Source organism: Alosa pseudoharengus, unplaced genomic scaffold (assembly GCF_046254945.1).
Source record: "Alosa pseudoharengus isolate Yale_2024_CS ecotype anadromous, Long Island Sound unplaced genomic scaffold, YU_APseudo_1.1 YU_APseudo_1.1_scf_2, whole genome shotgun sequence".
Lineage (NCBI taxonomy): Eukaryota > Metazoa > Chordata > Actinopteri > Clupeiformes > Clupeidae > Alosa > Alosa pseudoharengus.
In genome coordinates, this window is record NW_027468663.1 from 36,281,590 (window position 1) to 36,308,473 (window position 26,884).

The 26,884-nt window shown below is 42.9% G+C and overlaps 2 protein-coding genes across 2 annotated transcripts in view; one reads left to right on the plus strand and one right to left on the minus strand.

The window, feature by feature from the left end:
• The window catches only part of LOC143134433 (dual specificity testis-specific protein kinase 2-like), a 17,682-nt gene extending 300 nt beyond the window's left edge, over positions 1 to 17,382 (plus strand). Inside the window, exons 2-11 of the mRNA XM_076294837.1 lie at positions 478 to 1,098; positions 7,910 to 8,031; positions 8,425 to 8,473; positions 8,596 to 8,742; positions 10,222 to 10,304; positions 11,279 to 11,369; positions 12,579 to 12,662; positions 12,855 to 12,941; positions 13,049 to 13,145; positions 13,233 to 17,382. Coding sequence (XP_076150952.1) covers positions 880 to 1,098; positions 7,910 to 8,031; positions 8,425 to 8,473; positions 8,596 to 8,742; positions 10,222 to 10,304; positions 11,279 to 11,369; positions 12,579 to 12,662; positions 12,855 to 12,941; positions 13,049 to 13,145; positions 13,233 to 14,494 — 2,241 coding nt within the window. The 5' untranslated portion in view covers positions 478 to 879 and the 3' untranslated portion in view covers positions 14,495 to 17,382. The remainder of the gene's footprint in view (positions 1 to 477; positions 1,099 to 7,909; positions 8,032 to 8,424; positions 8,474 to 8,595; positions 8,743 to 10,221; positions 10,305 to 11,278; positions 11,370 to 12,578; positions 12,663 to 12,854; positions 12,942 to 13,048; positions 13,146 to 13,232) is intronic.
• Positions 17,383 to 24,592: 7,210 nt separating this feature from the next.
• LOC143134435 (sterile alpha motif domain-containing protein 9-like) lies at positions 24,593 to 26,884 on the minus strand. Its single transcript, XM_076294838.1, is given in 1 exon segment — positions 24,593 to 26,884. A coding segment is annotated over 1 exon segment (1,581 nt). The 5' UTR covers positions 26,461 to 26,884; the 3' UTR covers positions 24,593 to 24,879.

Consider the following 26,884-nt stretch of genomic DNA (forward strand, 5'->3'; position numbering starts at 1 on the left):
ATTGGCCCTGTGAATTTATTCTATAGCGGTCCGGAAGGAAAATAAATAACGTTAACAAGCCATAATAGTCTTATGGTTTGTCCCGACACATCGGGATTGTGGTCGTAGGTTAACGTAACTATCCTAGCTTGCTAACAAACCTTCCTACTGAATTTTACACTCCTCCGGTGACAGCAGAATTTTGCTCCCTTGTCTGTCAGACATTTTTGGGTAACGTTATGTGTAAGAGCAGCTATGTTTTTGCCGTTATGTGCCAGTCTTAACATTTTGGAACTGATTACAATTAAATACTGCAGAGTGAATTTTCATGCTGTGAAACTACGCTAGCACCTTTGCTGTTAGCTATCATAGCTAGCATAGCATATTGAACGCCCTGGCACTGGTGAATTTGAGTGGTATGTTTACTGTATAGGACTTCTTCTGCATACACCAAGATACCATATATTCATTGCTATCCTGTTTTCTTATTTTAAACAGCACTTGCCCAGGTGCCCTCTCACAAGGGCTTTGCTACTTTATTCCGGGGTGGCAAGGACACCTAGTTAATCACAGTAAGATCAGGCGGAAGAGTGGGGGATGAGGACGGCTACGGCTACACACCACTCATCCCATGGACGGCAGCTCCTCTTATTATAATTTACCCGGAGGATAACGGGACAGCCAGGTGGTGAAACAACTTCTCCGCTGAAACCTGAAACACTAGGTAACGTTACCGATGTACGTTTTGTAGCCGTTCTCTCGGTCGAATGGATGTGGAGGTGGAAAAGTGCTCATCAGACAGACGAAGACTTTGACAGCATCAAGCTAACAGTGTTTCATTAACGGATTAATCCTCCCAAGGGGTTGTTTGCACTCTTCGATCATGCGGTGTATGGTTATATGGACAGGCCCTTAAACTATCGTCTCGGAACCGCTGCCATGGATCACGACGAGACGGACTCCGAGTCTTCGGAGCCCCCTCTGCATGGAATTCATGGACCAAACCGAATTCGACCCTCCTCTTACCGTGCACTCCGAAGTGCGGTCTCCAGTTTGGCCAGAATTGACGACTTTTTTTGTGAGAAGATTGGATCCGGGTTCTTTTCGGAGGTGTTCAAGGTAATGTAAATTACACTGAATTCTTTGAGTTGAATGCAGTTGTGCAAATTTGCCTGTGCTGTGTGCATGTCTGACTGCACAATCATACCTATAGAGTTTAAAGCTGAATCTAAATATGCTTGGATCAGACTAATATGACAACAAATCTCTGTCGACTCTGCTCATGAGTCCTTGGTGTAACCTTGGTGTTATAAGGTCAACGTGCAACATCCTGTCACTTAGGTAATTTGTGTGTGTGTGTGTGTGTGTGTGTGTGTGTGTGTGTGTGTGTGTGTGTGTGTGTGTTAGATTATGTGCGTGATGATGTTGGTGTTAAAAGAGTGACAGAGAGAGTATATTCATAATAGAACATACTGGCAAGACTAACTGGATCCGCAGCAAAATGCATTCACACACAGATACATGTTGGGAAGGAAACAGGCATGTAGGCTAAAGAATAAAGATTAATATGTTTTCTCCGTAATCTTAAATGATCTGTGATATACCTTCACCATCATGGATGTCGACACTCCTGTACCAAAATGCATTTTTTAACGCAGCTTTAAACATTACACTTCTTCCGGGCTTCATTATCCTCTGTTGAAGGCTGTCATTTGTCACTGTTGGGCAAACATGGAGAGGTGCCCTGCCTGTTTGTCTGATGTGTTTGTTTTAGATATGGTGTTCACTGAGTCACCTTTGTTCAAATGATTCAACTGTGTAAGAATTCAGTATCCTTCTTTTGAAATTGTCAGCACTAGTGAATGTGCGTCAAAATCGTTTCCCTACATGGTCTGTGTGTGTTTGTGTTTTGTAGCTAATTGTGGGTTGGCAATAGCATACAACACAGAAGCATTGGCCTTGGCCTAGTGGTGCTGGTTATTATAAAAAGGGATTGTTAGGTCATCAATGAATGACTAGGGTATCAACAGGACTGTATTCTTTTCATGTTTTTATTTCGACCATACTTTTGTAATCATGTGTATTTGGGGCAAATATCACCTGCATTGTGAATTTCGTTCATAAATCCTCGTCTTTTTTCTGTTATAGGCCTACAGCCTTAAAGTGACATGGGTATTTGTATTTGTATGCTCAGGTACATCTACTAGTGCATGAGCTGTAACGTGTGTTAAAAGAATGAGATGCACATGGATCCCAGACTCCTAGAACTTCAGACACGTGTTCCTGCTTACTGTACTATATGAAAAAAAAAAAATCCCACGAAAGAGCCATCTCAAATTTTGTCATCTTATTTTCTGCTGTTGTTTCTAATCTAGATGGATCAAGTGGAATATTTTCTACACCCATTTCTGTCTACAACCACTCTGCCTTTGATTTTTCATTCATGTTAGGCTAGCTAGGTTATCTATCTGCAGAACAGGCGAAGTGCTGACTAAGGCATGGCTGCTTGTTTCCCCAACCTGTTTTCTCTTTTTCTCGGTTTTGTCAAAAGAGGCAGGGCTCCCGCAGGGTCTTAAAAAAAAGTCTAAAATGTAATAATAGGAAATTGGTATTAAATTTCATGCATAACAGTCTCAAAACAGTCTTAATAAGTCTTAAATTGAAACTAAATGCAGAAATGCTGGAGAGGCCCCCCGCACCTCTCTGTGGATGCTGATTACATTCCAGTCTTGAGGACTTCTGTGGAGTTCCATGTCATTTAGACCTCTGAAGTCCTGCCTCCCCTGCACCACACCTGCAATGTCTGACTGTACCCACCGCAAATATTGCAGTCTGCAGCCATTATTCCAAAGGGCTGTACAGTGTTGTCCAAAGGTGGAAAAAAAGGCAATTTTCTGAACAGTCAACTGACTTTACCAATGTAGATCAGTTACATTGATCAGTAACTCCCTGAGCAGAGAATCTGTATCAGAGACATGTCCAATATAGTTAAAAACAGCCCAACAGGGGGGCGCTGTGGCACAACAGGCTACAGCGTTCATACCATATAAGGGTCCAAGTGCCTACGGGGACCCAGGTTCGAATCCAACCTGCGGCTATGTCCCGGTCCCACCCCATCTCTCTCTCCCACTTACTTTCTGTCTCACTCTTCACTGTCCTATACAAATAAAGGCAAAAGGCCCAAAAAATATACTTAAAAACAAAAAAAAAACAGCACAACAGATATAAGTGTATATATAAGTATATATACTCTTTTGATCCCAATCCGTGAATTAGTGAAACACACACAGCACACAGTGAACACACAGTGAGGTGAAGCACACACTAATCCCGGCGCAGTGAGCTACCTGCAACAACAGCGGCGCTCAGGGAGCAGTGCGGGGTTAGGTCCCTTGCTCAAGGGCACTTCAGCCGTGCCTATGGTCGGGGTTCGAACTGGCAACCCTCCGGTTTCAAGTCCGAAACGCTAACCAGTAGGCCACAGCTGCCCCCAAATATGCCCTTCTTAGATACAAAAGATTGTAATTGTGTACGAAAATATGTGCATGGATCTCAAAATCAAAACTATTTTTTTTTTTTATTGTAAGACTGATTCAATGCATGATGTAACACCATGGTCCTGTGATTGTCTAAGTAAGCAATTTTAACTGATGTTTGGATGCAATTCATAACGTTTTCTACAGTTAGTCAAAATAAAGGTTCGTACAAGCACTTTTGAGTCTTGGAAAACACTTTTCCGTTTACATCTGGATTTTGCAAACATTTAGTGTCAAGAGTCAATAAAATTAGCCCTGCATGATGAGTAACGAAATTGACAAGCAGCTGTAAGTAAGCATGTTAAACTCGACATCCAAACAGTATTCTAAAGTTAGCTTTGAGATACTGCTTGATTGCATAACTTAACTTAGTTTAGACTCCTCAATGTCCTATGTTGTGATAAGACCTTAGCAGAGTTAACTTTTAATGCAGCAGTTTTGAACAAATTTGCGCAGCATTGTCACGATGCTAAGCGGATTTAATAGCAATTTAGCCCATCATCTTCTATGCAATGCTTCTATGTGGCAACATCAATTCTTCAACAATCAACAAGGAGGGGCAGCGGGCTCGTTACGAGAGAAAGAGCGGGGCGGGGAGAGGCAATGAAAGGCTATGTGCATAAAAAGCGCAGCTCAATGAAAGGATTTTATCTTATCTTTAATTTAATTAGTACAAGATAGAAGATTAATGTGTGGCGGCCGGTTTTTATTTCGTGGCGCCCCGCCACAGATTAGTCAACGTATGGGAAACACTGACTGTTCGTCTCCGGCTGAGGTTGTTTAGTTGCTAGTTAGGTATGAGCTACACCAGGCGCGTAACTGAAGTGTTCCGTTCGGAGAGCGAAGGAAACAATATAAAAAAAAGTCTTTGTATATTCCCACAAGGTGTTAAGGCGCTCTGAAAATGAGAACCAAAATAATTTTTCAGACTTGTGAGGTCTGCTGTTCAGACCCTGAAGGGATTTCTTTTCTGTTCATTGCTTTTTGTGAGAGTGTTTCTACTTCTCTCAGTAAGGGAAATAAATCAAGAGCCTATGTTGAGTACAAATATGTCTTCTGAAGGCCTAAACAGAGCCCAGCCAAAAACCCGAATTTTTATCAACTTTGAGGGACAGCTATGACCATGCAGGATCATCCAGACCAAACGTGACAAATTTGCTACATACTATTCCTATTGATGTACCAGCATGAGCCTCCTACATGGTTTAGTTCTTGTGCTTTGGGCTTGTGAACTTTGACAAAAAAAAGAGGCCGAACAAAATCAACACCCCCCTCCCCCTGTAAAACTGGCTGTATCTTGGAAAGTATTGATCTTACATAAAAGTCATTTTACAGTGTATCTCCTGGGTAACATAGGTAAACCTGGTAATTTTTTCAGAAATTTTTGAGACCTAAGTGCGTGGGCCCTGGTTGAATTGACGTGGAATGACCCTTCAGTTACGCGCCCGGTGTAGCTCATACCTTAGAGGCCCCTCCCACATTTGTGTGTCATTGTGAGAAGGCTATGTCACAAAGCTGTTGGGTTCACCTAAAGTTGATGTTTTGCCTTGTTCACCTTTCTGCTCTGCTATTTCCATGAAAGGGGACATGGGGACCAGGAAGGGTATAGCAAACCACCACGAGGAAGAGATTGCGTAGAGAGTGGGCGAGGGTCATTTTGTCTGTCTGCGTTGTCACAGGGACGGTGTCCTGTGTTCCTGCAGGTCATGTGGTATGATGGGAAAATCCAGAAAGCCAATTAGTGTGGTGCAGCTATTAATACCCAACACATCAGACTGGGTGTGCGTGCAGACATACACTTGCTCAGTCTCTCTCTCTCTCTTTCACACACACACACACACACACACACACACACACACACACACACACACACACACACACACACACACACACACACAAATCCAATTCATGAATGCTTACCACTTACCAGCACTAGAGGTGGATAGTTCAGGAAGAGTGCCGCAGTAAGTCACATGACTTGTTTAGTTTTCCTGTGAAGTTGTCTTTCCAAGTTGTCTTTGCGGAGACATTACACGTTTGGGGCTTAAAATACATTGAAGATATACTGATACTTATTATATTACACTCTTATTATATTACAAGCATATTATAAGTTGGGTCAAGAAGATGTTCTGTCCAGGTTTGAAATGATTTTGTGTGTGGAAAGAAATGTAGCGAAGGAAGGGAGGTATATAGCAGTGTAAACTGTATTTGTCCATGAATGTACAACATTGGCACTTTGTACACTAAATGATCACACATTGGTCTCCACAGCATATGAACAATACCAAAGTATTATATTTGCAGACAAAATACTGATTGATGCCAAGATATGGGTACAAGTAACAACAATTTTGAATTTGAATTTATTAAGAGGAAACCCCTTGAGATGCAAAATCTCGTTTTTTTTATGTATTTATTTATTCATTTGGCTGACACTCATCCAAAGTGACTTACATACGCCAGTCTCCTGAAAGCAACTCCGGGTAAAGTGCCTTGCCCAAGGCCACAACAGTAGCAGCCGGGAGTCAAACCCACAATAATAATAATAATAATAATAATACCCTCACAACCACTCTTTTTGCACTTTGTTCCAAATCCAGGGCCTTGTATAGAATCAGTGGGCATACATACAGTACACACATTTAATGGTCGTCATACTGAGAACATGCTTGTCTTCCATCCTACAAAGTTTGGTTATAGGAATGCAAGATAAGGCATTGTAGGGAGTGTAGCCTAATAACTAAAAAGGCATATCAAAAACAACAAATATGAAAACATTAGAATTGATCAAAAATGCTTTGCTTTGCGCATCAATTAATATGAAATGAAAGCCCTGGTTTTGTTCTTGTCATACCTGTCGTAGATTAGATTGTCGTGGATTGAAATGTCAAGACAGAAATTAGTGATTGTGTGCATCTGGTATTCAATTAACCGAAAAAGAGCACACGTGTTCTCCGGCTGTTCATTGAACTCCACTGGCTACCCTTAGCCACCCAATTCAAGTCACTAATGCGGGCTGGGTCTGCTCCCACTTACTGAAATGTCCTCATAATGGCATATGTTCAGGATTCCCACGGGTCATGGAATTTCTGAGATATGATGGAATTTTGGAAAGTCTATTCCAGACATGATAAGTCAGGGAATTTTATATTTTTTGGGGCAAAGTCATGGATTATCAGGGAATTTAGTTGTAGCAGTTTAAACTTTGCTTGCCAGAATACAAATACAAATATATTTCCATGCTAAATTGGTGTATATTTGGTTATTCGATTTACTTCTTTGTTTATTCAATGCCCATTTATTCATCTCCCGCTCTAAAAAAGTGAAATATTCTTGAATGCTACGCGATTGCTCTGAAATCATTGGTCGGCATATTGTACTATTCATTGTAAGTCATGGAAATTAAGAGTTTTTTTCAGGAAAGTCATGGAATTTTACATCTGACTTGGAGTGGGAACCCTGTATGTTACTTCTCGGCTGCTACGTTCCTCCAAGGAGTGTCGTCTGGCACCGCCGCCCTTACAGAATATTTTTTATTTGTAGTCTCTGTGTTGGTGGAACAACCTGGCAAGTGCTAGCAGAACAGGGTCGTCCCTCTCTATCTTCAAGAAGCTCTTGAAAACCCAACTCTTCCGAGAGTACCTCCTCTCCTAACACTTCTAGCAACCCAACCCAACATGCACTGACCATGCACTTCCCTCTCTTCCCTGCTCTACTTCTACCTCCTTATACCACACTCCAGTATTTAAACGTCTGCATGCTCATCCTCTGGTAGTAGTATTGACTAGTAGTAGTACAAACAAGCCTTATTTTTAAACTGAACCAAATGTTTCCTTGTCGGGTATGCATGCATTCCTAAATACGTGTGTCGCCCCACTCTACTTGTTATTGTGCCATCCCTGAACAATAGTTTCATATAATGGAGCACCTTGGTATTCGATATTCCTTAATTAGTCAAAACCATGTGCATGTGCTTATAGACAGCAGGATGCTCAACATCATGCCGCTACAGTGACCTGATGTATCTGATGTTAAACTAAAGTGGGATTTCCCCTCCTTTGTCCCCATCGTTCTCCATCTCTCTGTATGACACACACATTCTCTCGCTCATCCTCTAGCCAGCCTTGGATAAATGCAATGGGATCTGAGGATGTTCTGCATGTAGTTCACCCATTCACTCACTCGCTTGCTTAATTTCTGCAATGACCCGAATATTTATATCTTTTTATCCCAGAGATTATGGCCGGATTATAAAGTCTATCAGGTTATGGATGTAATACACTCCATAATACTCTCCACATGGGTTTGGTAAAATCCTGGTAAATCTGAAGTCATTTTACCCATACCTGTTTATAACATCTCTACCCTGTGTGTGTGTGTGTGTGTCTCAGGTGCAGCACCGGATCACTGGGCAGGTGATGGCTCTGAAGATGAATACACAGGCCAGTAACAAGGCCAACATGTTGCGGGAGGTGCAGCTCATGAACCGCCTCTGCCACCCCAACATCCTTGGGTTAGTATGGCTGGTGGTCTCTCTCTCCCTCTCTCTCTATCTCTTTCTGTCTGTCTCTCTTTCTTGTTCTCTGACTCTGTCTGTCTGTCTGTCTGTCTGTCTGTCTGTCTTCTCTCTTCCTCTCTCTCTCCCTCTCTCTCTCATTGTCTGTCTCTCTTTCTTTCTCTCTCTTTCTGTCGGTCACTCGCTCTAATAGATCCTGGAGAATCAATAAGCAGTGCCCTGGGCTTGTTTTACACTCCCCATGCATTAGGCTCTGTTTTGCTGACCTTGATTAAATTGCATTGTTATCAGGAAATGGAATCTGCGATGTGTCAGTAGTAGTCCTAATCTATGCCATTCAGATGTGTTTAGAAACATGCTGATCGCTCCGCTTGTCTCATGTCTCACCAGGTTTTTAGGTGTCTGTGTTCATGAAGGACAGCTGCACGCCTTGACAGAGGTATCTTTCACTTTTTATCTCCCTCTACTTCCTTTACTGACATGAGGTGACTGTCTCCATAGAAACCGATCTTGGGAAATGAGAGGCCTGGGTGACCTCACGTGTGGTTGTTATGGTTACAGTACATCAACGGGGGGAATCTGGAGCAGCTGCTGGACAGTGACATGTACCTGTCGTGGGCGGTGAGGATAGGCCTGTCTCTAGACATCGCCCGGGGTTTGCAGTACCTCCACAGTAAAGGCATCTTCCACCGGGACCTCACCTCCAAGGTACATGGGCCGGACCTCCTGTGCCCTCTCACTCTGCCACACATCTCACTCTGCCACACATCTCACTCTGCCACACACCTCACTCTACCAAACACCTCACTCTGCCACACATCTCACTCTACACACCTCACTCTACCACACATCTCACTCTGCCACACATCTCACTCTACACACCTCACTCTGCCACACATCTCACTCTACACACATCTCACTCTACACACCTCTCACTCTACCACACATCTCACTCTACACACCTCACTCTGCCACACATCTCACTCTGCCACACATCTCACTCTACACACCTCTCACTCTACCACACATCTCACTCTACACACCTCACTCTACCACACATCTCACTCTGCCACACATCTCACTCTACACACCTCACTCTGCCACACATCTCACTCTACACACATCTCACTCTACACACCTCTCACTCTACCACACATCTCACTCTACACACCTCACTCTGCCACACATCTCACTCTACCACACATCTCACTCTACACCTCTCACTCTGCCACACACCTCACTCTACACACCTTTCCCTCTACCACACCTTTCCCTCTACCACACCTCTCACTCTACACACCTCTCACTCTACCACACATCTCACTCTACCGCACACCTCACTCTACCGCACACCTCACTCTGCCGCACACCTCACTCTGCTGCAAGTAACATTAACATTCATGGAGGCATTCTCTGGCAGGCACAAACCGCTGCGCAGTATGTCTCTTTGAATTAACACAGAAACCAGAAACCTTGTTTCTCCTCAGTTTTGAGGTCATCTGACGTTTAAACCTGCTGGGAGTAACAGGGATGGTTTTGTTAGAGGAATTCGTTTTTCCATACGCTGGCACTAATGTTCATCTGAAATGAAAGTGGTCATAGATTTTTACGAGGGAAATTACATACATTTCTAAAGGCTTCAACTAAAAAAAGGATCTGCTTGATGTGATAGTGCAGGCCATGTGTGATGGGAGAGTTTCTTATTTATTTTTGCATCAAATATTTTCCCCATAAAGTCTATGCCCCATAAAGTCTTTGCCAGAATTTAGTGAAGTTGCTGGATTCGGTCACCTGGTGGACCTTCGGTTCACATGGAGTGTAGGATGCATGCATTCACTTAAAGACACGCTGAAAAAATCTTCACATACTTCCCACTATGTTGCATATTTAATCGTTATTTATTATTCATTGTGCCAGACGCTCCTCACCCAAGTCGAATTTAACAGGGGGGTTGACTCTTTGTTTTTATGTTGGTTATGTAGTGTAGTTTCTAACTACAGAATAAAAAAAACTAATTTCTCAATGAAATCTAGCAAGATGAAAGATGCAAGATGAAAGCATGTTCATTGAATTTCATTGTTTTTTTTTTGTTTTTTTTCTTGTGTAAAGTGAAAGTCCTTTCTCCCTGGTTAGGCAGAGACTTACCTGCAGAGGTATTTATTCTCTCTTAATCTTGTCATCTGACAGAACTGTCTGGTGCGCTGTGAAAACGGGCTCTTCACTGCTGTGGTTGGTGACTTTGGACTGGCAGAGAAAATCCCTGATTACAGGTAAGGCAATGCCAGCGGCACGCCACACTCCCGTGCAAAGGCGGGGTGGTTCCAAACCCTAGTGTGGTTGGATTTTCAGGCAACCAAATGTTATGACACATCTGCTATCTAGTGGTCCATTTGTTTAATATAGGACAAAGATATTTACATTTACATGTAGTCAGTTAGCTGACACATTTATCCAAAGCGACTTACAAAAAGAGAACAATCAATTGTATGACAAGGGACTTGTTATGCAACATTCTAAAATGGATAGTTCCGGTCCTTGATATGCCAGCAACTTGACTGCATTTTGTTCTGTATTACTGCACTACCACAACTCGATACAAAAGTTAGAGTAGCTGCGTCTCGAAGTTGCTTGGCAACCATTCTGATAGACGAAATATATTTCTTGGTGGAAGAATGATTATCTATGAATAAATCGCTACAGTTCTTGTTGCAGTGGCTTTATTTTATGAAATCTTGCCAGATATATGTGGTAACCGTTGGCGCATCATGCCTAACAACACCCATTAGCTGTTCTGAAATCAGTGTAACCTATGGCCACTTGGGGCTTATTGCTTAAATGAGTATATATATTATATCTAAATATATTTACATATTAAGACTATTTAGACTATTTACTCTATTGTCTATTAGTCTATTTAAATATGACACCTTCTCCACTGGTTGGGATGCCTCAGATGAGGATGTTTTGTATCTTTTACAGATGTTTAGTTTGAAAACCTTAAATCTCTACTGCTTGTTCATGGTTAAATTATGACCAATTATAAAATGTATATTGTTGAGCTCTAATCTAACACTGTATCTTGCATTAATACATAGACTGCATGTTTGGGTGGGGAAAAAACGTGCTTTGAAACTCCATTACCTAATTCACCAGGGAACCCAGAGCAAATTAGCGCTCTTGCGTTCAGCCACTAAATATGTAGCCAACCGTGAACTGCAGTGCTGGAAGCTTTTTCTTCCTACAGTGATGGCGTGGAGAAGCAGCGTCTGGCAGTAGTGGGCTCCCCCTACTGGATGGCTCCGGAAGTGCTGAGAGGAGAGGTCTATGATGAGAAGGTAAGAGACAGTCTCTTACCCCCATGGCCACCAGTACATCAGATTTTTTACCAGCCCCCTTTGCATTTCAACTGGCCCTGAATATTTGAGACTGTGATTGGCGGAAGAGCTCAGGTCTGATGGGCTAGTGATTGGCCTATCAATTTGCCCAACATAGACTCTTAATTTCCCTGGGCCTATCAACTTGTCCTAAGAAGAGAAGCTTTTTATTTAGATACCATGTCTCCAAAGGGTCTAAACATGCATTTTGATCTTAAACCTTTCTTGTGATTTATCCACCATATTAGCAGTAAATAAAGCCAGTCTTTGGATATGGCAGAGCTAATAGCAAGTTCCTATACAATTAACTGTTTCTATATGTATTGCTATTCCATGTATTTTGCATAATGTTGTTTCTGTAAAAATGTACAGCTTTCTATGCAATTAGAGACTTGGGCCTAGTGCCCTGCATGCAGTTTGTGCTGTTTGCCACCCCATGGATGCACCCTGCCTGGTTAAGGCAGGTGTCTGCCTGTATCACATGACCATATAGGCCTATTCACCAGTCTCTTTATGGTCATGTGATACAGGCCGTCTCTTTATGGTCATGTGACACAGGCCTTCTCTTCCATGTCTTTTTTGCCTGATGAAGATCCGTTGAGATCCAAACAATTTATCTGGCACCTCTGAAAATATATTTTGGAAGTGCACACCCGTATCCACAAATACCCATCATCTTGCCCGACATAGACTCTTACTTGCCCTGGGCCTATCAACTTGGCCGACAAAGACTCTTACTTGCCCTGGGTAGGTGGGCGATTGCTTAACTGCACTTTTCTCCCCTCTCTCTTTTACAGTGTCTCTGCCATGTGTGTTCAGACCAACAATAGTATTGGTGTTATAACTCAAGCTTTGACTGTTGACGTAGAGATTGGTAGTCTAAATGAAATCTAAGGTTTAATAAATGCAAGATGAAAGCATGTTAATTGATACAATTTCTTTTTTTCTTTTAGTTTTTCTTAATTTTGTAAAGAATTGTGTGTGAAGTGAGAGTGCTTTCATATTTTTTGCATAGTGTGGCCAAAAGCTGCCTAATTCAGATGGAAGGGGTCAGTTTACAGACATGCAGAATGCCAAGTATCGGTAACCTGTGATTTTGTTGGTAGTAAAACAAAAATGTTTACCAATGCATTTGCTTACCAGCCTGTGTACTGTATGTCTGGCCCTCAGGTGGATGTGTTTGCATACGGCATCATCTTGTGTGAGATCATAGCCCGGATCGAAGCGGACCCAGACATCCTTCCCAGAACAGAGGTAGGACAATTGAACTTCCATAGTTTAAAGCCATGTCAGTGTTTGTGTTTCCAGTGGCTGAATCACAGACAGCTCTACCATAGAAACGTCAGTACGTGTGCTCAATACTGTGCTGCACATTTGTGGCTCCGAGTGATGCAAGCTGTTGATCTGTGAGCTGAGTTGCAAGTATGTCATTTGTTGTCTCTGTAGGACTTTGGATTGGATGTGGAGGCCTTTGAGCACATGATAGGGGACTGTCCACAGTCCCTTTTCAACCTAGCTGTCAGCTGCTGTAATGTAAGTCGCATGTCCACTTTAAGCTGTGTTGTCTCCATAGGAATAACCTTTCAAATCAAGTGTTTCTTTGTGACTATTGTTCTGTGGTCCCTGCTGCCATCTGACAGATGTGTGCAGAGAGTCGGCCTTCGTTTTCGGACCTCGTCGTTGAGCTGGAGCGCATGGAGAGAGAGGAGCAGAGCAACGACGTGCCTGTGGTGCTGGGTGAGTTTAAATGTCCATGGAAGCTCATGAATAAACATGCCTGATGTGATTCGATGCGATCAAAAACGATTTTTTTTCCCTCTCCAGAACCCATCGCCCTCGACAATAGCCCATACCGACGGAGGAACGCGCCCTGTTGCCCGGGTGACCAGCGCCTGTCGAGGAGCCAGTCGGACATGCTCCCGCCATCGCTGTCGGCGGCCACCACGCCCTCTCAGGCGGGCACGCCGGCCCGCATCAACCCCTTCTCGCTGCGGCAGGACCTGAACGGTGGTCACATCAAGCTCTACGACACGCCCAGCAAGTCGGTCATTTCGCTGACCTTCACGCTGCCCCCGCTGGAGCCCAGCACCTCGCCGAGCCGTCACCGGGGCCACCGTCCACTCCGTGGGCCGCCGCGCCGCTGCCAGTCGCTGCCCTGCACGCCGGAGCTCGGACGCCCCATGGCCCTATCCCAGCCACGTGACCTGGGGCCCCGCAGCGGCGACAACGGAGAGGACAGCGAGGGGGACAGCTGCCTGGAGAGGGACGTGGAGGACGACAGGGTGACCAAAGAGGGGAAAGGTCAGTCGGAGTCGCCGTCAGCCTTGATGAACGAGATGGGGGACTCTGGAGTGGCCCTGGAACTGGAAATGGTGTCTCTGGAGCGGCTGGAGGAGGAAGAGGAGGATGAGGAGGGCGCCGAGCTAAAGGAGCTGTGCCTGGCCGAGCCCATGGACTGCACCAGCTCCCCTGATGCCACCGAGAGCATGTTGGCAGCAGCAGCAGGGACCGCCACCATGGCCTCTCCTCCAGGCCCCAGGCCTCTGGTCAAAGCTTCGTCTTCGTCTGCGTCCTCCTCATCCTCCTCCTCGTCCTTCTCATCCGCTTCATCGCTGCAGCCCAATGGTTTGGTGCTGCCCGTCTCCAACGGGCCTCCCTCACTGCCGCCCCTCCCCCGCCTGGACAATAACAACATCTCGTTGCCCACTGGACGCCTGCTCGGCTGGGGAGCCACCAATGGCTACCGCACGACCACCACCACCACCACCACCTCTGTCCTCCCCGAGCCGTGCGGCTTCGCCGGTGAGCCGCAGGACGAGGTCATTTCCTGTCCCGGCTGCTGTCTGGCGGGACTCCCATCCTTCCCATCCGTGTGCCTGCGTGGCGCTGCGCCAACCCGCCAGGTTGGCCGTGGCCGGCGGTCCTACCGGAACTTTGCCGGTGGTGAGGTGGGCGTTGCAGCGGCGGCAACCGCCTCTGCTGCTGCCACGGCAACCAAGGGCCTTCTGTGTCGTGGGGCCAAGGGTTTCTCACCACCCACCCCACCCTGTGAGCCGGGCCTGCCCCTCCCAGAGGCACAGACTTAAGCTGGGGGCGCATGCCAAGGGGCGCGGGGGGGAAACGTCCAGCAGCACCCCTCACCTGTGACATGCTTCTTAAGGCTGGCACTGTTGGCATTGGAGGCTGAGTAAGGATCACATTGGAAATAACAAAGCAGCAGCGGTAAAGCGTAAAACAAGGCTCAAACCGTAATAATTCAAAAGAAGTTTTTATCTCATTCCGAGGTTACACGAACAGTCAATGTTCTGTTGCCTAAACTGACAATTGATGAGCCTTGCATTACGCTATGAAAGTTAAGCCAAGTTCAGCATTCAAATTGTTTGACACTAGCGTAACGCTGCCGACCGTAGGGAACAAAAGGAAATCTGCCTGTTGCTGCTGGTAAATGTGATCCCTGCCTAAAGGGGACCACACCTTAGTGCCAGCTATATGTTGTGGATCAACAGCTAAGTGCAGTTCAGGAGTGAATGTGCCCTAGGCACCCTTTGGGTCTGGAGGAATACGGTCAGGGCAGTATGTATGTATGTGTGTATGTATGTATGCATGCGTGTATGAGAAGTGCAGGACACTGGGCAAATGGTGGTCTTCTGAGTGAGGCCAATGGAACCAAGAAATCCGGGGTTGTGTGGGAGAGTTGTACGGTGTGACTCTTCGTAGTCTTTAAATTGTCTAAAATTTGTGAAAAATTCCTTTTGTATTTGGAGATTTAGATTCATATTGAATATGATCAGGTGCTTGCACTGCTCCTCACACCTCCAGATCTCTATTCCAAAACTGACAGCTGTGTGTGCGTGCGTGTGTGTGTGTGTGTGTTTGCTTGTATATTATTTTTTTGTTATACTGATGAAACTGTACTATAGCATGAAAAGCAATTTTAGCCTCTCTTCAATTTACATAGTACAAAAATGATTGCAACCTCCAAGGTTGTGTGTGCGTGCGTGCACATTCTTTTTCAAAGTGAATACGTTTTTGAGCTCTTCTCTGTTTTTTCTGTATTTATGTATATCTAGGAAAGGGAAAAAAAACGTGCAATAAGTCTATGTAAAGTGAGTTTGTGCATAATATTTTACAGAGGTGTTCTTTTGTACACTTTGAGAGCTGCTGCACTCTGAAATATCAAGGAAATGCTTATTCTGTACCGTAGCCTGTTTGGGACAAACTGTGCTTATTTTATTTATTGGCCTCCCTCATGAAGGGAAGACCCAGGACCATACCCTAACTGCTCCTGCTAGACTGCAGTGAGTGGCCAGGGTTAGTTCAGTCATTAACTGTGCTTACATGCACTTCAGTATCCCGGTTATGAGGCTTATCCCAATTTTGATCATATTCAGGATATGGTGTTTACATGAACACAGAGAAACTATTATTAATATCCCATGATGAATACTAGTATTCCAGTTATCAACAATAAAGTTCTATTAGCACTCCTTATCCCGGTTTCTAATGCAATCGCGCATTTGCCTGAGAAACCAGGATAAGGTGTATACCTGGAACAGTATCCCCGTTTCTTTCGAAGTACTCCACCTAGCCTCCATCCTAACCGGGATACTCAAAACCGGAATAAGGGCTTATCCGGGCTTCTGAAATCGGGATATGATGTTCACATGCGTAAATAAAAAATACTTCAAAATCCCAATTATAACCGGGATACATAAGTGCATGTAAACGCATTCTATGCCGAAGTGGGAAAAACCAAGCCTTTTGGTTCTGTTCAATAGATTTGCTAATCACATTGATCAGTTATACAGTATAAATATATATACTGAGTGAGGCTGGCCTTTGAATCTGTGACCTCAGTCTAGTTAGTAGTAATTTGTCATGCTTAGAGAACCAGATGAAGTGTTCATGGTTTACCCACTTGGTAAAGGTAACAGCAACAGCATGCTTTTTCTACAAAAGTATGTAACTCTGTCCAAAGAATCTCCATGTGTTCTGTGAGTCTGTGCATCTGCTTTTAGACATGGCTCGGCACGAGCTGGAAAGAGGTAGACGGTGCATGCTTGGGTGTTTACCCATAGATGACGATGAAATGCAATCACAATGGTTTAAACGGTGCCAGTCCATGACACCAGCCCCTTGCCTGTTGTAGATGTTCCCCTTTGATGTGGCTAGCTTGGCTCTCTGACATCGGCACAGAGATCTCTTTTACTTCCTCTCCATACGGTAAATCATCAGAACCAACAACAATAGACCTCTGAAGTTCACCTACAAAAAAGGACCCAAAGCTGCCATCTTTGCCCATATAAGGAGGTCCGGATCTCCTTATATGGTCACGACGGTACCCGGATCTTCTTATATGGACAAAGATGTTAGCTTTTGGGTCCCTTTGTTTAGGCGGTCTTCAGAGTTCTATTAGGCCTAGTGCCCAGAACCTTTGCTGTAGGCAACGTTTCTTGATTTTTCAAAGATATTTAGTCGGTTGCGTCCCTAAAGGTCGGCCTTCTGCAGAAGAATCACTTTCCTGGAGAAGTAGTGCACTCCATGGTATTTCATCACTACTAATTGCTAATTTGACTGTGACCTACCACACAGCCAAATTAGCCATATATTCATATGATATTTGAAATAATGTACACATTTCCAAAAGTGATATTTTGATACATTTTGATACATTTGGTTACTTAAATCAACATAGTCTCATTTGGGATTAAACCAGTGAGGGAATTTAAAAATGTTGTCAGTGCAAAGATGAGGAGGTGCTACACTGACAGATCATATTGGTGCTGGTACTGCAAATTGTTCCAAGTTTTTTTGGCATGTAAATAATCGAAAGAAAAACAAATGTAGGCTGATAGGATGTGAAGGCCCAGATTGGACATTTCTGTGCAAGTTTATGTGACATGTTATCAGGCTTTTATACAAAGACTTCTCTTTCTCTCTGTCATTCTGATAAAAAGGCACTTATTGCAACTGATATTTGTTATCATTATTGGGGAATACCAGCTTTAATTGTTGTTGATTATTCATGTTATTTAAGAAATTTTTTGAATGACTAAATTAAATGAAACTTTTCTGAATCTTCTATATCCTAATTTCATTTTGATTTTTGTTCAGGTTAAGAACAGTTTGCAGTCATCTTTTTTACAAGAGAAACTGAACTGAATAGAATATATTTAAGCAATAAGACCCGAGAGGCCGTTCTATATCGTGAATATAGCACAGCTGAGGGGTGTTGTTAGGCACGAAGCGAGCAAAGCGAAGCTGAGTGCCGGTAAACAACTCTCTGTGCTATATTCACAATATAGAACGGCCTCAAGGGGCTTATTGCTTTTATAAGACGGCTACCACATACAGGACATTTAAAAATTGATACAAAATAAACAAATAATCATGAACTATATATATATACACATATATATATATATATACACATACATACATACAGCGGGGGAAGTAAGTATTGAACACGTCAACATTTATATGAGTAAGTAAGTATATTTCCAGTAAGGCTATTTGCATGAAATTTTCACTAGACATTAGTATTAACTCAGATAATCCACCCATATAAAAAATCCAAACATTAAAGTCCATAGGTTATTAGAGTTATGTGTAATAAAGTGGAATGACAGGAAAAAAGTATTGAACACGCCTGCTGAAATTTCTTAAATACTTTGTGAAAAAGCCTTTATTCGTAATGACCGCTTCAAGGCATTTCCTGTATGACGAAACTAATCAGTCACAGTATTCTGGTGTGAGTTTGGCCCATTCTTTTAAACAGATAGTCCTTTAATATTGAAGATTTCAGGGGTTCCTCTTGTGAATCCTGATCTTTAGTTAACTTCCAAAACTGGACCTTGATTTCCTTTCTCTGAAACCAATTGAGTGTTTCCTTTGCTGAATGGTTTGGATCATTGTCCTGCTGGAAGGTCTAGCCATGTCTCATCGTCATCCTGGTGGATGTAAAGATTCTTCCAGAACAAAATGACTCCATTCATCATTCCTTCAACTGTATGAAGTCTGCTAGTACCATGAGATGAAAAACAGCCCTACACCATGATGCCACCGCCTCCAAACCTCACTGTTGGTAGGGTATTTTTAGGGTGATGCACAGAGCCATTTCTCCTCCAAATATGGTGTGTACTTGGCTCTTGGGCTACTCTTCTGACTATCCTTCTGACTTCCTGGTCAGAAATCTTGCAAGGAGATCCTGTGCATGGCCAGTTGATGATGCAGTGATGTTCCTTCCACTTGCAGATAATGGCTCCAATACTGCTTGCTGGATGATTCTGAAGTTTTGAAGTGCATCTGTAACCAGTTCCATTGATATGTTTTGCAACAATAAGGTTGCAAAGGTCTTGGGAGAGCTCTTTGCTTTTACCCATCATGAAATGTTTCTTGTTTGACACCTTGGTAACAAACAACCTTTTTATAGCCCACCAGTATGTACTAACCCAGCTTATATCAATTTGCACAGATAGGAGGGATACTTTCTCTAACTACTTATAGATTCCAGTTTGTTCCTTGCCATTCCTTGCCTTTGTCTACTGCTTTTTCTTAGCGTGTTCAATACTTTTTCCCTGTGCCATTCCACTTTTTTACTCATAACACTACTTTAAGACATTAATGTTTGGATTTTTATATATGTGTGGATTACCTAAGTTAATACTAATGTCCGATGAAAATTTCATGCGAATAGCCTCACTGGAAGTATACTTACTGAAAAAAATGTTGACGTGTTCAATACTTATTTTCCCCGCGTGTATATATATATATAAATATGTGTGTGTGTGTGCATATTCCAATGACCATGAAGTGTTAAGCAATATACATTTATTGTTTATGCAATCAAGAACATGTACAGCAGGGTATCCCAAACTATGTCTTTCATAATTTTAATTTCACTGAATCCGATGAAAGATTATTGTATTCTAATGATGGGTTCCTGAAATGATTCATACTTAAAGCAAATGTCATAGGCAAAGGTACATTTTCTCTTTCTTATTGCGGTTGGGGAACACCCCTTAAAATGGGAGTTTTCTCCTGTCCCCGCCTCCTGGTGACACATCTTTACATCATATTTAACATCTAAAATAAGTCTTCAATCGATTGTCTTTTGCAGTATTTATATATGTGGTATTTATTGGATATGTACAAATAATTTGTGATTATAAACATATTTTGCATACTATTATTTATGTCAAAGTTGTGTCCCCGAATATGCACACAGCCCTGTTACCCAAACCATTTTTGCCTGGCAGACAGACACAGGAAATTACATCAAACCATTTTCAAAAACCATGTGTAGACCAAAGGTGAGTGCCCTTTTGAATTTTTATAAACTTTTCTGGGATAATAGAGTGGGTAGAACATAACCAGGCAACACTGTTATTTCTTTGGTATAATAGCAAGAAAAATAGGAGAGAGGCTGCACTATGCATACATACTCTTTTATTTGCACATACGCGTTTCGGCGTGTGCCTTCTTCAGTGTGCAGACGCCGGCACACGCCGAAACGCGTATGTGCAAATAAAAGAGTATGTATGCATAGTGCGGCCTCTCTCCTATTTTTCTTGTATGTATAACTATCCAGGCCAGCACTCTTAAAGTTTAGAAATAGACAAATTGAGTGAAGCCTGCTCCTATCCTCACTGACTTTGGTATAATAGCTAAATTTCACACCTAGCTAGAGGAGGAGAATGCTATATTAGCATTGATTTGCAGCCCTGTTATTTGCAACCCTGTTACTGTAATTAGTCAATAGGATTATTATCATAGTTAACAGGATATTTTTGGTTAATGATGTTGAGTGACATAAAAATGAATTTATTTATATAATTTAACATAATTTACATACTTTTTCAGACTCTTTTGTATTGGTAACAGGGTTGCGTACATTTATATACACAGCAAATAAAACGTACGAGGGGAAACTAGTACCTAGTACTTTTGATGCCAGATAATTTAGTAGTTTATTACCTATAATTCTTAAATATTCAAAAGAAAATGTTAAATAGAACATATTTTTAAAGAAGTGTATCTGCCTAAAATGTCCCCTAATCCTGGAATGTCCCAGATACATAAATACAAATAACGGCTTCCACACACAGTTGGAGACGCATCCCGTTCACTTTACATGGGCTTACGTCATCCGTTGCCGAACTGAATTGTGGGTCCGTTGCGTCGCGTTGCTCCCGTCGCTCGCGTTGAGAAGTTTTGCTGCACCGACGGACGGCACTAGCCAATCAAATTACGAACAAGCGAACAACAGACGGCACCAGCCAATCAAATTACGGTTATATCTTAAGTCATTTGCATAGCTACCATCAGGAACACCCACTGGTATGCGTTGAAACGCAACTGTGTGTGGAAGCTGTATAACACAGGGATGATGGACATATTTGTGGAACAGAAAACACACAGGTACATGGACAAACAGAAGACAAAACTTGAGAGGTAGACAACGAGAAGGGAACACCTGGGGAAGTCAATTAACAGCAAAGCAAGTTTGAAGAGGTGGGTTTTGAGGGCCTGTTTGAAGGCGGGTAGGGTGTTTGATTGTTTGATGTGGTTGGGGAGGGCATTCCAGAGAAAGAATGCAGCAGCTGAGAAGGCCCTCTCGCCCTAGGTCCGGAGCTTGGTCCTGGTGGTCTTAAGTGTGTTTGCATCAACGGACCTGGGGCAGATTAGTAGGTTGGAGAGGTATGGAAGGGCAAGATGGTTGAGAATTTTGTAGATGAGGATTTCTGATTTCTTGCAATTGAGTTGGAGAAAGTTTCTTGCATCCTGAGTTCTAGGAGAATGAGGATGGTGAGGATAGTGATTTTAAGGAGTGCAGTTTCGGTGCTGTATTTGGAGCTGAAGCTGAATTGTTATGGTTCAAAGATGTTATTGGAGTTCTGGTGGGTTTGAAGTTGGGTAGCCACAGCTCATTCCAGGGTTTTGGACAGAAAAGGGAGGGTTGAGATGGGCTGGTAGTTCTTGGGGATGTCTGGGTCAAGACAGGGTTTTTTCAGTATGGGGGGTGATTGAAGAAAGCTTGAGGGGGTGTGGGGGGGCAATGCCAGAGGCCAGAGAGGAGTTGATCATGTTGGTGAAGAGAGGTAGGCTGTGACAAGAAATGTGGGGATGGGGTCAAGGGCAGAGGTTGAGGGCTTCATGCTGGATATTATGGAGGATACATCAGCTTCAGTGATTGGAGTGAATGAAGAGAGTGACTGGGTTGCAGGAGGAGGGCAGGGGGGTGGAGGTCCAAGGGTGAAAGAGGGGGAGCAGTGGGCCAGTTGATTATGGATGTTGTCAGTCGTGGTTTTGAAGGAGAGGAAGGAATCACACTTGGAGGTGGCGAAGGAGTTGGAGATTGTGTCAATGGGTTTCAGGGGTTTGTTGATGGTGGAGAAGAGGGTCTTGGGGTTGTTGGAATCAGATTTGATAATGGAGAAGTAGTGGCAGAAGCAGGCAGAGTTGAGGGCATCTTTGTATTGCTGTCTGTGGAGTTTGGAGGTTTTATTTGGAGTGTTTGAAGGAAACGGGTTTGGATTTAAAGGGGAGGTGATGGTGTTGAGGCAGGATGAGAGTCCATTGTTGTAGGTTCCGAGCAGATGCTATTACTGCACAGTGACCCCCCAAGCCCATCTTATGGGTCATTCAACAGGTCCTTCCATGGTAAACAGTGTTGCGCGGTCTGCCCGAAATTAAGCGGTCGCCCGCGGATGACCGCGGTCACCCGCGGTTATGAGTCATAAACAAAATATTTTAATGATATTCGGGTCATTTGCGGGCGGGTCAGTTAAAAATAATGAAATATATATTTCCTACAAATAGGCCTACTTAAAATATCACGAGAAGGCTAGCATCAATACAGTAAAACATCAATACAGTAAAGTCAACAGTAAAGAAGCTGAAGACGCAAGTTAAAATAATAAAGACACCCCTTCAGGAAAAGCGATATAGGCTATGGGAAATATTGGGAAAAGTTCTTAAAGAAGATGACAGTAGTACAAGTTATGGTCTATGTAGGCCTACTTCTTGCGAAGCCATTTAAAAGTATGACAGCCAAAACGGGCAGCCTGCAGGAATAAATGTTATGGCACAGACTACACAGCCATATCTACCGGTATGTATAGGTTCGCGCATGCATAAAAGTTACCTTAGTTCATTGTGTTTGTGACTTTAAACAGTGGATGCGCTTTAGTAAAGCTTTGTGCTTCATTCAGCATTATAAACCAGTTCTTACGCTAACGTTTTGACCAGCAATGTATCTCTCTTGCCTACCTTGCCTCACCATTTCTGTTTTCGAAAGAAAGATGTATGTCCTTCAAATCTTTCCTAGTGTTCTAATCCTTGGTGGTTGCGTGCGTGCTTGCGCTCTTATTCTCATTCTCTCTCCTGCGCAAACATTATGTCCTGCATGCCTACTGCGTGTAGTTCTACTGCATAAAGTTTCGCAAATAAATTAGTTTGTTTTACAGAAATGGCCTACTGTCACACGGCATGCAGGCTATAACCAAAAGCACACATTTTGTAAATAAGCGGGTCGGATCGCGGGTCGGGTATAATTTTGTCCTAATTAATATTCGCGGTCCGAGTTGCGGTCGGGTTGATTAAAATATCGGGCGACCGCGGGCCGCTTGTGACCAAACCCGCGCAACACTGATGGTAAACCCAAGGTAAAAGGACACTTCTTCCATGCTGTGTTCACTACATCAGTGTTTCTCAAAGTGTGGTCCGGGGACCACTGGTGGTCCGCAAGCTATCCCAAGTGGTCCGCGATCAGACGTGGTAAAATATAATATAGATGAGTTGTTTGCAATATTGAACCAACTTGTATGTAAATCCAAACAGTTCTGCAACACTGCCTATGTAAGCTATGCCAATTTAAATCATATGAATCCTCTGGCACAATAAGTAAGGTGCAAAGACAATTAGCAAGGTAGTTCAGTGAGTAGGCCTATTGTGTCTATTAGCTAGGTGGTCCGTGATGTTTTTTTTTACTGGTTAAGTGGTCCTTGGTCTGAAAAAGTTTGAGAAACACTGCACTACATAGACCTCCAAGGTCAGATTTTCAGTTTTCCCTTTTATTCGCAACAACAAATGTTCAACTCCAGGCTCTTTCCATATGGCTCCACTTTGCCATAGTTGGTGGGGCTTTTTCTGTTTGTCACTGTCAATCGCTTGGTCAATCTTTGCTTTGTGGACAATTCTTTTAAGACCCTTGGACTTTCCCAAGTAGAAGTGAGCAATGCAACTCTTAGCTGGGAACATGTAATGGAAGCGGCAATGGAAGGACCTCTTTGTGGAAGTGACATAGGTACGGACGGACACAGTGAACAATAATGTTTGCCAGGATGTAATTGACCCTGTTGATGAAGACTTTCTTGATGAGTTCTCAAAGATGAACTGCCATTTGTTTAAAAAATGCTCCATCTGCGATCCATTTTTTTCATTCAACCACTGGAGCAGCCCAGCAAATGTGTCAGCACGCTTTCCCTCAAGATAACATCTGTTTTCTTTGACAGTTTGCTGTAAACTGATATTCGGTTGTTTGGATCTGTCAGTTTCTCTCTCTTCCCCAGATTTGCAGAAAATTTTGACATATTTATTAAAAAGTTCAGACACTCTTTTTTTGTTTCGCTCTTCAGCTGAAGGGATTGTTTCAATCGATCTGGGTTTCAAATATGTGAAGTAGTTCTCAAAGAATAGAAAGATCTCCTTAATCCTTGGCTTCAGTGAATTCAGGAATTTCTCATGCCTGGACAACACAGCTAGAAATGTATCATTAACTGGGCAGCTGGTTTCATAGAGGACACTGATGGGTAAGTTTCCCTTCAGAAACTGGACTATTCTATGCCACTGGTGACCATCATATTTGCTGGCAAAGGAAATGTCCTCAAAAACATTAAAGATTATCATGATCAAATCCATTTCACCAACATATCCAGATGTATTGTACATGTCTTGACGTCTTCTATATTTTTGCTCAAAACAATCCATGGGTTCATTTCTCTTTGCAAGTTCTTGTGAATCTTTGAAAGATTGTGTGGCCTTCAATGCTAACAAATACAAGTCCAGGCAGTCTGGGCTGATATCTCTATTGCATTCAATTTCATGCTTTAAACGACACTTGTACACTTGACCAAGAGTGTCTGCAATGTAGGAATTGTTGTTCTTCTGTTGGGCATCCAAGGCCCACTGCAGTGCTGATGAAAAATTATTTTCTTTGAGGTAGAAATGTCTTGCCAGAGCTTGAGGCACAGTTGCATTTCTGTCAAATCTCTTTATGGCTTGTTTTAATACTAACTTTCCCTCAGCCAGTGGCATTTTTTCCACCAAATGAGAAAACAATGTGTCTTTATCATCTCCAAGTGCTTTCCTTTGCCGAGTGATTAGCATACTTAGGATGTTTTTCACCAGTATGTCTTTACCCATGCCCGATTTATAAAGAAGGTCACAGTGCAAAAGGTTTATTGCAATTTCACTCAATTTTAGATGGTGCTTTCCAGTGAGAACCTGAAGACTGTTTGGCGATCATCTGGTGTAGAAATCGAACTGCTTGGTATGTACCAAATTCCTCAACATTGAAGCAAATTAATAATGTAAAGTAAGGATCCATTTTGTCCCTCAATGTTTCTTGTCCCCAAAGAGCATTTCTAATCCCAACAAATTCTTCACACAGTGACAGTGACATGAAAGAGCCATCGACATACGAGTTCAGTAGTGCCAGGAATGAAATGAGTTGACCTGTATGTGTGGAGACATCAAGGTCTTCGACTTTGTTGCATACTAGATCCTTTATGTACTTTTCACTGAAGTTGTTGGTCATGATCATAAAAGCATAAAATGTATCTGGTTTCTCATGGTGGACTTCTAGTTCTTTCAACTTCACTTGGAAAAAGTCTTGTTCCTTGGTTGAGAGCTTATTAGTAATGAACATGCTGTCGATTCTAGTATTTCGGAAACTTGCGGCAGGGAACTAGGATCTTTGGCAATTTAGTATGATTGCCAGTAAGTTGCCCTGCTTTGTCTCACGGGCTGCATAAAGAATGCATCTTTGCAAGTCCTCACCATCTTCCCAGTTGTCTACCAAAAGTAGCACAGGAGTGTAGCTTGACTGCTGGTCTTTCCCATAGGTCAGCAAATGTATGACTTGAGCTGCGATCTCCATGTTCTGTGCAGTATTGTTTTTAACAACTGCACATCTGAATTTCCTTCTCAAGTTCCATAGCACATGCATAGCCAAAGTAGTCCCACCACAACCTGGATCATGGAACAAGTTGATGATGATGCATGGGGAAGTGTGCCCCCCTGTAGGTGTCATCAGATTGTATAGATCTTCATATTTATCCCGTTTGATGAAGGGCAAGCAGCCTGGCCTTTTAGATAGATAAAAATTCCACCAGGTCACTTGTCCTCCTCTATAGAAGTTCTCCTCAATATTTTTCTTGAAATCCCCGAAAGTCTCCATGGACTCAATCTCTGTGTTTTCACACTCATTCTCACTCAGGATGTCAAGGAAGGTAATCAATTCCTCATCTCTCTTTGTCAGGACCGAGCTAAAACCAGTAGATGGTAAATATCGCTGTGATGACTGAGTTTGGGGCTCTCTTACTTTTTTTATGGTGCAGTTTACCTCATACAGGCTCAATTCATAAATACATTTACTACTTATGTCAATCTGGCACCGTGTCCCCACAACTTCTTTCCACTGGCTGAACACTGTGGAATCTTTGCAAATACAAAGCATATTATCTTCCCCTCCAAGTTTTCGGTAAATTGTACAGAATGTTTCAAGGAGAGGGTTGGAGACATCAGTAATCCCAGAGTGAAGTAAAAACACAACAATGAGCCTGTTTCTTGGAAGAATGTCAGGATTGAAAATGAAATTAATCATGTCACTCACTTCCCCTGCTCGTTTCTTCAGCCAGTTGCTTGTGTCGAAGGGTAAATTGTCCTTATTTTCCTCTTTTGCTCGACCATTACAGAAGACCCAGCTTGTCTGTTTATATAGATTTAACTTTCCAACAGTTGCCGAAACACTGTCTGAGTTATTGTACATTCGAGGCAAGTGAATGTTAGTAATGCGATCCTTTCGAAAAAAACTGCATGCTCCTGTGACTTCTGATTCAGGGTCAAAATCGAGTACAGCAAACAACTTTAGTTCTTTCAAAAAACTCAAGTGTTCAAGTTCACTTTCAGGGCATTTGTTTGTAACAACCAAAAATTGTAAGGAAAGCTCAAGTGTGTCCAAGAGTGATAAGCTGTTGTAGCTTTTGTCCTTGATGACTCTGAGACAGTTCTTGACATCTTTGTTCCATGGACTTGCGAGTTGATGCCCAGGTCAGCACACCCGCAGACACATCCATGAGCTTCTCCTGCAAGCATCTTGGATTCTTCTCAGAAAGTAAATCAATGCTGTTTGCCCCCTGTCGGACATATAGGCACTTATTTTTGTATTTCTTCTTTTCAAACTCTTTAAGGAC